The sequence below is a fragment of the Lotus japonicus genome, chromosome 1 (assembly GCF_012489685.1).
Source record: "Lotus japonicus ecotype B-129 chromosome 1, LjGifu_v1.2".
Taxonomy (NCBI): domain Eukaryota; kingdom Viridiplantae; phylum Streptophyta; class Magnoliopsida; order Fabales; family Fabaceae; genus Lotus; species Lotus japonicus.
The window spans coordinates 84,777,756-84,790,468 of record NC_080041.1 but is presented as its reverse complement, the minus strand read 5'-3'; the positions used below and the strand labels follow the sequence as shown (position 1 = coordinate 84,790,468).

Sequence of the window (12,713 nt, the reverse complement as noted above, 5' to 3'; positions counted from 1 at the left end):
AGATCTACAACTCTCATGTTTACCTCAATTGAAGATTCAGAATTCTTGTGGGACCCGCGAATGCCTGATTGTTCAGCAGCTTACTCCTTTATGTGGGCCCGATTTTGTGAAGATTTAGAAAAGATTTAGATAACAAAGATTGTTACTTGATGAACAAGTTTATTTATTAGTATAAATAAGTGAGTTTATGCTTTTGTTAGACCTCACCACCTCACCTCATCACACCATAACCATCTCCTCCCCCTCATATCTCTCCCTCTTTTCTAGTATGATTTGCTAAACTCCTTAGTTAGTCTTAGGGTTTTTAATATTCTTGTGTTTGCAAACTTGAGGTTCTGTTCTTAATGCAAATTCCTTATTTATTAATTCTCATCATCTCTATTTCTGATCTAGGGTTTGCTTAATTCCTTAGGTTTAGGAATAAGAGTTGATGCATGTTCGCTTAGTTCATGTTAGTTCGTAACTGTTTCTTAATCGCTTAGTTTAGAAAACTGTGAATTAATTTCCGCTTAGTTAATTAGTTCTTACGAATTAGGGAATTGATAAGGAAGAATTAATCTTTTGTAACCAATGAAGGTTTGTTCCACTTGAATGTTATAATCTGATGACTAACGTTTTCTTTCTTCTGTTTAATCTATTTAATTATTGCTTGTTACCTTCTACCAAATCTATAAAAAAACCCTCTTTTTATTTGATTTTGTTTTACTCTAATATCAATTAATAATCTATCAAGTCCTTGTGAGAACGATCCTGGTGTTCATCACCTTGTACTGCATTCAAAGCAAAAATACTTTGACACGCACCCGCGACAGTGTGTTCGTCAATTGTCCAATTTTTGAAGGTATAACTATATTTTTTTAAAAAATAAATTAAACTATTGAGATAAAGTTTGACCGTTTCTTTTTGTTTTTGTTTTATCACCAAACAAACTAAAATAAATAAATTTGAAATATAAATGATGTATAAAGAGAACCTCTCTCATACAAACACTAAATTAAACATAGAGTGTATTCGATAGGTACTCACTCTACGCCATGAAACCTGAAGCTCCACAGTGACTTCTAGGACCACCTGCAACTTTGTCGTGATTCAACATCTCAACTAAAAGAGATTCATATCAAATTCTTAGGTCTCTTTTATCTTTCTCCAAATCCTCAAAATATAGTGGGAGTAGAAGATAACTCTCTTGAGGATTTGGATCATAATCTTGGTTCACGTTTGTCATGAGATTCCTTTTTTTTTTTTGCTAATTGTCATGAGATTCCTTGTTTGCCAACAGTTAGAAATCGAACATTTAATGTTATTTGACCCGAAGTGATTGTTGTAATGTTGTTGCTCGATCTCTAAGACTTTGTGTTTAGGTTGAAGAAAATCCACGTATATGATAACAAAATACAGTAGTTTTGGTGTAAGACAGATGTTCTCCTTTGGAGACAATCATATTCGAGCCAGAAACATCCACATCATGGAGGAACTAACTCTCCCACCGGAGTTTTTTCCATCCACAAGACTCGAACTCGAGACCTTACTTAAGGGAAATCAAACATGTACAACAAAACATAGTATAGTTAGATCCATAAGAAAACACATGGTTATAAGTTTCTGATTATACATGAAAACCTAGCAAGAGAGATTTTTCAATATCTACACATAGACAAATGACACATAGGATAGGCTTTTATTTTATGGCTTAATTGCACTTTTGGTCCCCCACGATTACAAAAGCCACGATTCCGGTCCCCAACAAAATTTTATTGCATGGAGCGTCCCCCACGTTATGCTCCATTAGCAACTTTAGTCCGGACCCTCTATTCCGTTATTTTTTAAACGTTTCTCTCTCCTAGTGGCCACTAAATCATGACATGGCACACAAATAAGAGAGAGAAGGCTCACATCTGCCCTGTGCCTCTCACGTGACCATTCCAACGGTCATCTTCATCCTTTGCTTCCCGATAAAAACCCTAGGCAAAGGGGGGTTTTTTGTATTCTCTGCAATTGGGTCAGCAACCAACGAATTTGCGAGCCATAGGTGAAGTATTCGCTGGTTCGAATCGAAAGGAAGACGAGATTGAAGGGAAGCTGAGGTTTGAACTGATGGGTGGTAGCTGCGAAAACTACAGTTCGTGTTCAGCGTCTGAGAGGAGAACGTCAAAGAGATTGTGTGATTGTGGAGTGGAATCTCCACTTGTTACAACATGGAATGGAGGAGGCAACCATGGCAGGGCGTTTTATGGGTGTGGATTGTAAAAGGTATTACCTCTTCTTATTGTCTTTGTGCTTCATTCGTGCTCTGTTTTCATTCATCATCTCGGTTCAATATTCTTCCCCTGTTAATCTTCATTTGGATGCAGGCATATGGGAAGAGATGTTGCTCCTATTTTAGATGGTATGATGAAGATGGCTATGGAAGGGACAACAGATGTCGGGAGCAGAAGATAATTGCAGCAATGGCAAGGAAAATACAGGAGAAGACTAAGACTGAAAAAGACTTGAAGATTGCTTTGGTCATTTGTGTGTTTATCATAATTTTGTTGTGTTTTGCTTATGCCATTAAGTGAGAAATTTAATGGCATGATGATGAAGCTGTAGAAAGTTGTCATTAGGGCCATGACAATTATGTAAGTTGGGTATTAAGTGAGTTATTTACATGTAAGACATTTTCCAAGTTTGGCAATGGAAATTTAGCAATGATAATTTATTGATCACATCCATTAATGGCAAAATCACAAGATGTGAGCATCACTGATATATATAGGGCTACCTATATATATCATGAATGACTATATAAGCTATCATTCTCTCATCCATCATGAATGACTAAACTTCTGAAAGAGATATAAATAGAGAAAAACTACCATTCATTGGCCATAATGGCAATAAGTTTGCATCACAAAAGAGCCAAAATGGCAATAAGTCAAACACACATTGGTAGCAACCAACAAGTCAATTACAAAACACATGTCATAGAACAGAAATCAGAACTGCCAACAAGGCAATAAGTCATGGCTGATAAGCCTTAATTACATAACCTAAGTCTTGGAACATGGAACAGAAATCATTAAACATAAGCCAAACATAATCCTATTACATCAACTGCATTCCTTCAGCCAATTACTTTGAGCCCATTGCATCATCAAATGTCCTCTTCTTTGATCCTTCTCCCTTCTCCAGATTCTTAGGTGCCTTTGCCTTTCCCTTTCGCTTTGGTTGAGGCTCAGGTGCCTTTGCCTTTCCCTTAGATTGAGTCTGTGATGGTTGAGTGGGCTGTGATGGTTGGGTCTGAGGTGGTGGTGGAATGTCTTGGCTCTGAGGTAGGGGTGGAATGTCACTTCCAGGCTCATTGATTGTTATCCCTCTTGACCTTCTTGTCCTTTGTTCAGGCTGCAATATCTCTGTGTTGTCCTGCAATTTAAAGAACAAACCTTTGTAAATTGCAGTCACATAGAACTTGCAGTCACATTCATAAACATTCATTAATCACTTGTACCTTATTTCCCCCAGTAGGTATTTCTCTATCAACTAAATCCTTCCCCTTGCATGTCCTTTTATTATGACCATACTCTCCACACCTTTTGCATCTAACAGTTGAATGATGCCTCCTGAGTGAGTTAGGGTTCTTTGGTTCATCATTGGTTTTTCTTCTTGCTTTCTTTGGTCTGCCTGGAGCCCTTCTGACATATGGAGGATTCAATGGCTCTCCCGAGACATCATTCCATAACTTAGGGCCATTGTTGGGCAGAATCAGATAGGAGTAAGTTGACAAGAATGTGGACTTCCTGTTCCACAAGAACACAAATTCACAGGAATAAATATAATGCATAGGAATGTGATAACTAAAAAAATGAGAGTGTAGGGAATGTTTTACCTATAAGCAGCATCTACAAATCCCTCAGGTGCTCTTTTTGCAAACCACATGCAAGCAACAGCATGTGCACAGGGAATTCCAGACAGCTCCCACCTTCTACAAGCACATGTCATGTTATCCAGATTACATGAGTACTTTTCATTTTCCCTCACAACCTCAAAGACAGTCACATCTCCATTTCCATTCCACACTGCAGTCCACCTATCTGAATACCTCTTTGAATCCTCTAGTTTTTGCTGGATCATAGGACAAAGCCCTGTCTTCCACCTCAGTATCAAATCCCTTTGTCTGACAATCCTATTATTCATGTAGAATTTTAAGCCCTCCAACAGTGAGATGATAGGCTTATCCCTGTACTATAGTATGGCTCTGTTGAAAGCCTCACACATGTTGTTTACCTGCAAATCACAACATGTGTTTGTGCTATACCAAGCTCTAGACCACATTTTGGGTGGGATACTCATCATGTCTTGCCAAGCAGCCTCATTCATAGCTTTCAGGTTATCCATTGCTACCTTCCATTCTTGCTGAGTACTTACCCTTGCAGCAGTCCACAAAGCTAATTTCAATTCAGCACCAGGGTACTTCTTCCTCCAATTTCCATACAAGTGTTTCATGCATAGCCTATGCTCCACATTGTCACCTAATTCAGCAATAACAGGGACCAAACCCTACACCAAATAGAAACCAAATTGTGAAAGTTTGTAATAGAAAACAGCAAATAATTTAAAACATTAATGTGTACAAAATTACACAATGTTACCTTTTGCTGGCCTGAAATGAAGGCCCAGTTCTTCTTCTCCACACTATCCAGATCAGATATGAGCAAGTTGACAAACCAACTCCATGAGTCTTTTGTCTCAGACTCCACAGCTGCATAAGCAATTGGAAACATTTGATTGTTTCCATCCTTCCCCACAGCTGCCAGCAGTTGACCACCATAAAGCCCTTTTAGGAAACAACCATCAAGGCCAATTAATGGCCTGCAAGTCCTTGCAAATGCTCTCTTTGTGGCTGCTAAGCACACATAAATCCTCTCGAAAACAGGCCCTTTCACCCCCATAGAGCTCTTTATGATCACAGTGCTCCCAGGGTTGCTTCTAAGCAACTCACCTGCATACTTCCTCAGATGAATGTACTGATCAGTTGAAGCTCCCTGGATCAGCTCCAATGCCTTAACCTTTGCCCTGTAAGCTTTATGCTTGCTTATCAAAATTCCCCATCTAGATCTGGCTTCATCAATCAGACCATTAAACTTCATATCAGGGGTATGCCTTAACATAGGCATGAACTTCCTTGCCAGCCAGCTAGTCTTTGCTTGCCTATTGTAAGCAGTCCTGCAGCAATTATGTTGTGCTCTATGCCCAACAAGTTGCCAAAAAAGCCTTGTTGGTGTTTTGCTAATCCTCAAGTAGAAAGGACACCCTGGCACACACTTCACCACCATTCTCTTCTTATCATTCTTGGTGATCGTCACATTCTTCTTCTCACTGAAAGCATATTCTTTGACAGCATCCTTGAAAGTTTCCTTGCTAGGAAAACTTTGACCTATCTCAAATTTCACAGGCTGACCTTCTACAACTTTAAACCTGGGAAACCTTCTCTCAGTACCTTCTTCAGCTTCACTTTCAGTAGGACTTCCTACATCAGATGAATCACCATAATCTGAGAAATCTTCTACCCTGGAAGGTTATGGATTCCTTGATGCAGTGGCAGCAGGCATAGATACATCATCATGAACAAATGCATCATCAAATACAGGATCTTGATGAGGTGTAGGCAATGGAACCTCTAACAGAGACTCCTCTGGAAGCGCAGTTGCCCAGTCCCAATTTTCTGCATAGTCACTGTCATCAAGAGATACACCAGACTCATCAACACCTGAATTAGATCCATCAGCCTCTGGGTTGTAGGTTTCATCATCAGATTCCCCACTTACTACATTCCCTTCCACATGATCAGCCTCACCAACCTTCTCACCCTCAACCCTCTGCTCACCCTCAACCCTGTTCTCAACCTCAGCAACCTTGTCAACCTCAACAACCTGCTCACCCTGAACCCTTTCCCCAACACCCTCAACAGCCTCAGCCCAAAAATCACTTTCCTCAACAAGCTTCTCAGTAACCTTATCCTTCTCAGTAACCTTATCCTTTTCAAACACCTCTGGCCTGTGATGGACTACATAAACATCAGCTTCAGCCTCTGCCTGGTGAACTGAAGCCTCTTGCACTATTTCAACACAGGTCTCTACTGAATGCTGGACATATATATCAGCTGCACTTTGATGTTTCACAGCAGAGATGAATTCTCTTATGTCTGCATCACAGCTAAGAGGTTTAAGAGCACCACAATGAATGGCCCTGTACCAGAGGCACTCATATTTGTGATACCCCAGGCTTTTTACATGCTTACCCAGCTCAATAGAGGAAAGCTTGTCCATATCCCACCCTTGTACAACATGAATTGCACCTCCCAAATATGGGTCAGTGGATAGTAATGTCAATTTCCCACCATCGTGTATATTAATATCCACTGAATCAGGCACGATGAGTCTGAAAATATTAAAATAGTCATTATTCAATCAAGGTGAATATAGGACAAAATAAAGGGAATAAATCCACACAACAACCCACAAAATGAACGACAAGGAAACAGAGAAAAGGATTAAAGGCTTACATAGACACATAGTTCGAAGGCAGTGGGTCATCACCACACAAATACTCCTCCAACGTCTTCCTTCTCTCTGGGACCACCACCGTTTCAGGAGGCACGAGGTCGTTGTGGTCCCTCATCCCACGCTTCCTCTCTGGAGTAGTTTTCATCTTCATCAGACGAGGCTTCTTTGGGGTCCTCTTCTTCGGTGCCATAGCTTCGTCGTCGTCTCCGTAAGCTTTGCCGCCGTTCACGCTCGTCGCCGTCAACGTCTTCGTGAGCTCCGCCTCTCTCTCACAAATGTACTACAATGTTGCTATTTTGGACCCTAGGGTTTAAAAGAAATAGTTTAGATTTGAAGGTGGGGGGCCTCAAGTCACGTGAGACGCACATGACAGTGCCATGTCATGATTTAGTGGCCACTAGGAGAGAGAAACGTTTAAAAACTAACGGAATAGGGGGTCCGGACTAAAGTTGCTAACGGAGCATAACGTGGGGGACGCTCCATGCAATAAAATTTTGTTGGGGACCGGAATCGTGGCTTTTGTAATCGTGGGGGACTAAAAGTGCAATTAAGCCTTATTTTATCAAATCGGATTAACAATATTGAATTCGTCCGATTCAAATCCGCGTGCCTTGTTTACAGAAAGAGAGAGAGAGGGGGAGAAAGAAAATCAAATAGTTTTCTCAGATATTATTTCCCTCCAATTATTTCAACACAACACGCTCTCACTCACATTCACACTCACACTTCTTCTTCTCCATTCCAAATCCAAGCATGGACGAACGCTACAACCCCCGCACCGTCGAAGAGGTCTTCAGAGATTTCAAGGGCCGCCGAGCCGCCATCGTTAAGGCCCTCACCACCGGTAATCTACTGTTTCTGTTGATCTTTTCATTCAATCTTCACCCACACCCTTCTTCATCTCTTTTCTTTTTGTTTTCTTGCAGATGTTGATGACTTCTTCCACCAGTGTGATCCAGGTATCTTCTTCTTCTTCTTCTGTCAATTCCTGTCTTTTCTTGTTTTTTTGTTTGTTTTCGGTATAATTAGAGAGAAATACCCAGATGCAAAACAGGTTCATTCACCCATTTTCATTTTGTGGGGTTTTCAATTTATTTTGAAATTTCACATTTTTTCAAGCAATTTAGAGCTGGTTAATTATCTAGTGTTTTTTTTTTTGTGTTTTAACAACAAAAAAAGTTGAATGAGATAGATTTAGTACATACTGATGTAAACATTGAGTGTGGTTGCATCTAAATAATGAGATTAAGCGATTAAACCTAAAATTCGTCACATTTCCTCGAAATTGATAATTTTCTGTGGCTGCTAGTGCTTTGCTTTATCATTAAGTGTTTCTGAAATGGGAATGGCAATATGCTTCCTTGTATGGATGGAATCTTAATTGTGACTTTTTTCACCTGTTCGTGGATTTCGATTATTATTTGTGCCTGAAAGGACTTTACTCACCAGTTGAATTGGGATAAAATGGATCTATGAACCTAGCTTTGTTTTACTGTTTATTACTATTAATTTGTCATCCATATTTTCTTATGAATTCTATCTGTATTCTAAATGCTTTAAGACCTAACATATACCCCCTGATATAAAGGTTTGGTTTGACTTCAGTAAACTTAGATAAGAGAGAATTTGGTAACTGTTAAACTGGTATTTTATTGAACACTATTGTGTCTTTATGAATGGGTTAAGATTTTCACTTTATTGAAGTGTGCCTTTTGGTTAAAAAAATGCTCTTCTTAAATTTCAATCTGGTACGGTATCACTTAGGGTGATGGAATGCAGGTAATGCTTATGAATATGAAATCTACGCTAACTGTGCTAAATGTGAGATTGAAATGTATTCAATATCCATTTGGATGCCTTGTCACCTTGATGTTTATGTTATGGTGTCTACTACTCTTTCATCCCTGCTGCAAAAGAGTAACAAAATCTGGATAAAGTTGTCCATTTAGTCTGATTGAAAATAAGAGATGTCCATTCATGACCTGGGAAGTGCGATGATTTGTTGCAGTGTGATAAAGTTTGTCTGAAAAGCACTCACTGATTAAAACTATAGCCGTTTGAAGAATATTGTTAGATAGAAAACTAGAGTTGGTCCTTCAAGTTAGTATCATGGCCTCCATACCAAGTGGTTGGGAGTTCAATCCTTGCAATGCTCACTCTTCATTATTAAAATTAATATTCAGCATCACATAGATTGGGCTTGTGCGCTGTCCTGCTTCAAGCCCAAAAAGCTCTTCGATTTCATGTGTTGGAGATATAACCTATTGGGCCTCAACCTAAATATTTAAGCTTTGAAAGTGGTAGTGTTAGTTATGGACAAATATCATATTGGGACACTTTCACCCTTGACACAGTTTTTACCTATTGTCTAAGAAACAAACTTTCAGAGTTTTGTTAGTTTTTCATTTTCTCTAATGTGCTACCTAGTTATTTTTTCCCTTCTAAATAATGAAGTCAAGCTGTAGCTCCAAGCTGCTACTATGTCTGTGCCACAATCCAAATTCCTGATTATACTTTCAGTCTATATAGCATATGGAGTTAGCTTGTTCATGAAAATTATTTTAGAAACTCTTAGTTCTTTTTGGAGTGTGTGTCATAAAATTGATTGATGTGGATGAGCTTTGTGATGCAGAGAAGGAAAACCTTTGCCTTTATGGATTTCCTAGTGAGGTCTGGGAAGTCAATCTGCCTGCTGAGGAGGTGCCTCCAGAACTTCCAGAGCCAGCATTAGGTATTAACTTTGCCAGAGACGGGATGGAAGAAAAGGATTGGCTATCCTTGGTCGCTGTGCACAGTGATGCATGGTTAATTTCTGTGGCTTTTTATTTCGGTGCTAGGTTTGGATTTGATAGGATGGATAGGTAACTACTTTTCTTTCCCCTATATAGACACGTAGTTTTACTCTGCTGACTCGCTTTTTTCTTTAAAATGTGTGTTTGATCTGAAGTAGCATACCTTTAGTTTAGGGTCAAATGTTCAGATTCCTGGACATTGTTTACGCATTATTGTTTTAATTCTAAAATAAAGGATGGTTTGAGGCAGGGATGGATCTTGCTATGGTGTTTTATTGCTTTATTGGCTTGTTAAAAGTATAAATGGATGATTAGGTCATAAGAAATAAATGGTTAGACACAAAAGTGATTTTTCTAATAAATACATATGTAAAAAGAAAGAAGTGTACCTCATGAACACCCTAGTACCTCATGTGCTTTAATTGCTTCTTGTAGTGTTTTTTAACTGTTGCTACTAAATATAAGTATTCGTTGTTCTTCATTTGAGAAAATGTAGCTGACTATTGAAGTAGAATATGAATACGTGTCCTTTATACTGGTGTTTTAATAGTATAGAGAAGTATAGAGAAATAATTCGGGTGTCAATTAAGTTGAGTAAAAATAGTATCCTTGTTTTAACTTCAGGAACCGACGTACAGAGAACTGTCCAATTTCAGTTCCACTTTGTTAGGGTTAAAAACCAAACCTGTAATTCAAATACTACAAACGTTCCATACAGCTGGTGAGAATTTAACATCAAACTTTAGGTGATAAATAATATTCTGTTTAGAAGGTATAAATTATCAGATAATATTAACAATCAAATCACCTAGAAAGGGTTTATCATTTGGTGCTTTTACTTTTTTTGCCAGAACTCAGAACTGTTGAAGTTTTCATTCTTTTTACTGATCACAGTCTATAGCACTTGCTATCACTGTGAAAAATTCAGTGAGAATGGGTACCTTCCAATTGTCTTGTTGTCTTCTCTGTCTGATTAAAATGGTTGATTCACTTTCTCCTTATAAGGACATCAATAATGTACATAAACGTGTGTCAATATTGTTATGATTGGGATTTTTACTTAAGATCAGGAGGGGGTGAAAGATAGTAAATCGAGGACTGTAAATCAGATCCTAAGATCCTACCTGGTAGACAAAAACATGTACGTCTGCAAAATAGTAAATTTTAATATTGGAGAAAGGTGTATGAATGAGGATGACAACTAGTTATAAGTGCTTAGCTAATGATGCACCCCAACACTAATTTTTCTAGAAGCTTTTTTCGCTGTGTTCTGAAAGCTCAAATTGCTTATTGAATTTAAGCGCATAAGCTCATGTATAAGCATTTATTGAATAATTACATAATTAAGTTGTTTATCTAAATGAGAACTTAGTTTAGCTATACTTTCAGTTTTCCTCTTGGTAGGAAAACACATTATTACATTTTCGATTTTAATCTTCTATCGTTGATATGTTATTAATCTGTGCTTAATAATGGCTTGGATTGTGTGCTCCTTATTAATGGTCATAATATGACTTACTTGATAATTTTTTTTTCCACGCTATGGTTGCTAATTGTGCTTCAGTTAGCATTTCGCGTGACACTAGATGGTTTACCCTCTCATCTTGTGACTTAATTTGATGCATTTTTTCAGTTTGCTATCTTTCATTAATATCTGTTTGTCATTCTATATATGCAGGAAGCGACTGTTTGGTATGATCAATGATCTTCCAACAGTATTTGAGGTTGTTACAGGAATGGCCAAGAAACAAGGAAAGGAAAAGACATCATTTTCTAATCATAGCAGTAACAAACCCAAATCAAACCCTAAGGTATGAAGTTTGAAAATCAAACTAACCATTAGCAGGGACAGTTTGCTGAGGGCGTAGCTTTTAGTCAACGTAGCTTTTTTTTTTACAAACTTTTAATTTGAATGAATGCAGACAATATTGTGTTTACTTAAGTGGTGTGTTACATTGTTTTCTAGATGCTAAAGTTTGAACAGGAAGTAAATGTAAAATTAGGGACCTAAAAGTCTTCTGTCTGGAATAAGATCTGGCACCCAATTAATAATTTTTTCTTCATAATCCCTTTTGTTTTGGCAACTTCAGAAAGGTTCTGAATCTCAAGTGAAGTATTCAAAGGCAATGCCATCAAAGGACGAGGATGAGGATGGTTTGGAAGAGGAAGATGAAGATGAGCATGGAGAGACTCTGTGTGGGGCGTGTGGAGATAGCTATGCAGCTGATGAGTTCTGGATCTGCTGCGACATCTGTGAGAAGTGGTTCCATGGAAAATGTGTGAAGATTACCCCTGCAAAGGCTCAGCATATCAAGCACTACAAATGTCCATCTTGCAGCAACAAGAGAGCTAGAACTTGACTGCTACTGGGATGGTGACTACTGTATATCCTGGCAATTGTACGACTGCTAATTCGCTTAGTTGGCCTGGCCTGTTAGTCTCTGTCATTTCTTGAACATCTGTTTCAGTTTTACATTAGTTATCTGAGTTACTGTTTATTTGGTCTTAAATTAGGATATTATGTTATAAGTGAACTTAATATCATGTGCTTCCTTAAACTTAGTGGTGTCTGTAACTTTGTCCTAGTGAACTTCATATTATCCCCCATTATGTTACATTTTTCTCCCGAGTTTTCTCTTTCAAGTTCTAGTGTTTCTTTAGGACAGGACAACAGAAAGTGGAAGGGAATTCTTCTTCTTACTGGCCTCGAAATTCTTCTCAGATTTGACTTGAAAACTAGTCTCTACCAACAAAAGAATGGTGACAAGGATGTTATCGTATACTACAATTTCTAGCTAGTTGGAGTTGGTTAAGTTCCAATCTCTATTTATTTAATCCTCGTAGTGTCCTTCATATTCTTAACTTGTCATGCCACTTGCTATCTATTATTGAATTAACTCATGACTAAAGTTCTCTTGTTGTCTTTGACTCTTTAACGTGTAAATTCAAGAGTTGAACTCGAGAAAGATGACTGACAGTCTTGGAGATTGATGGTTTCTTCTTGAAGATGTAAATCATTTTAATGGAAAAGCTCCAAAAAGTGTATTACTCAAGTGGTAGGCAACTTAGATCTCTATAGTAGTGAAGTGAGAACACAAGTTTGAATATCAAGAAAATTATAGATTTTGAAGAAACAAGCTTATACCCACCAAAAACCAATACAGTATATTAGCAACCTACACATTCTGAGTACATTTTAATAGTATGTCTTCGAACCTTAAAATTTGCAACACATTCTTTTATTGATATTTGACTAGTGTTCCTATTTGGAGCAAGAGTAACGGTCCAATAAATGATTTTGTTGGATTGAAACTTGTTTATCCATTATTTGTATACAAGTTGGTATGGATTATATTATCCATTTCCAATTTTTTGTAAC

The 12,713-nt window shown here is 38.1% G+C and overlaps 1 protein-coding gene across 1 annotated transcript; it reads left to right on the top strand.

Annotated features, from left to right (window-relative positions):
- The first annotated feature begins 7,145 nt into the window (after positions 1–7,145).
- Positions 7,146–11,977, top strand: LOC130725032 (PHD finger protein ALFIN-LIKE 4-like). The gene is made up of 5 exons (XM_057576297.1): positions 7,146–7,386; positions 7,469–7,501; positions 9,175–9,403; positions 11,013–11,145; positions 11,425–11,977. Exons 1-5 carry the CDS (start codon positions 7,296–7,298, stop codon positions 11,692–11,694), a joined length of 756 nt encoding a protein of 251 aa, XP_057432280.1. The 5' UTR covers positions 7,146–7,295; the 3' UTR covers positions 11,695–11,977.
- Positions 11,978–12,713: the final 736 nt, after the last annotated feature.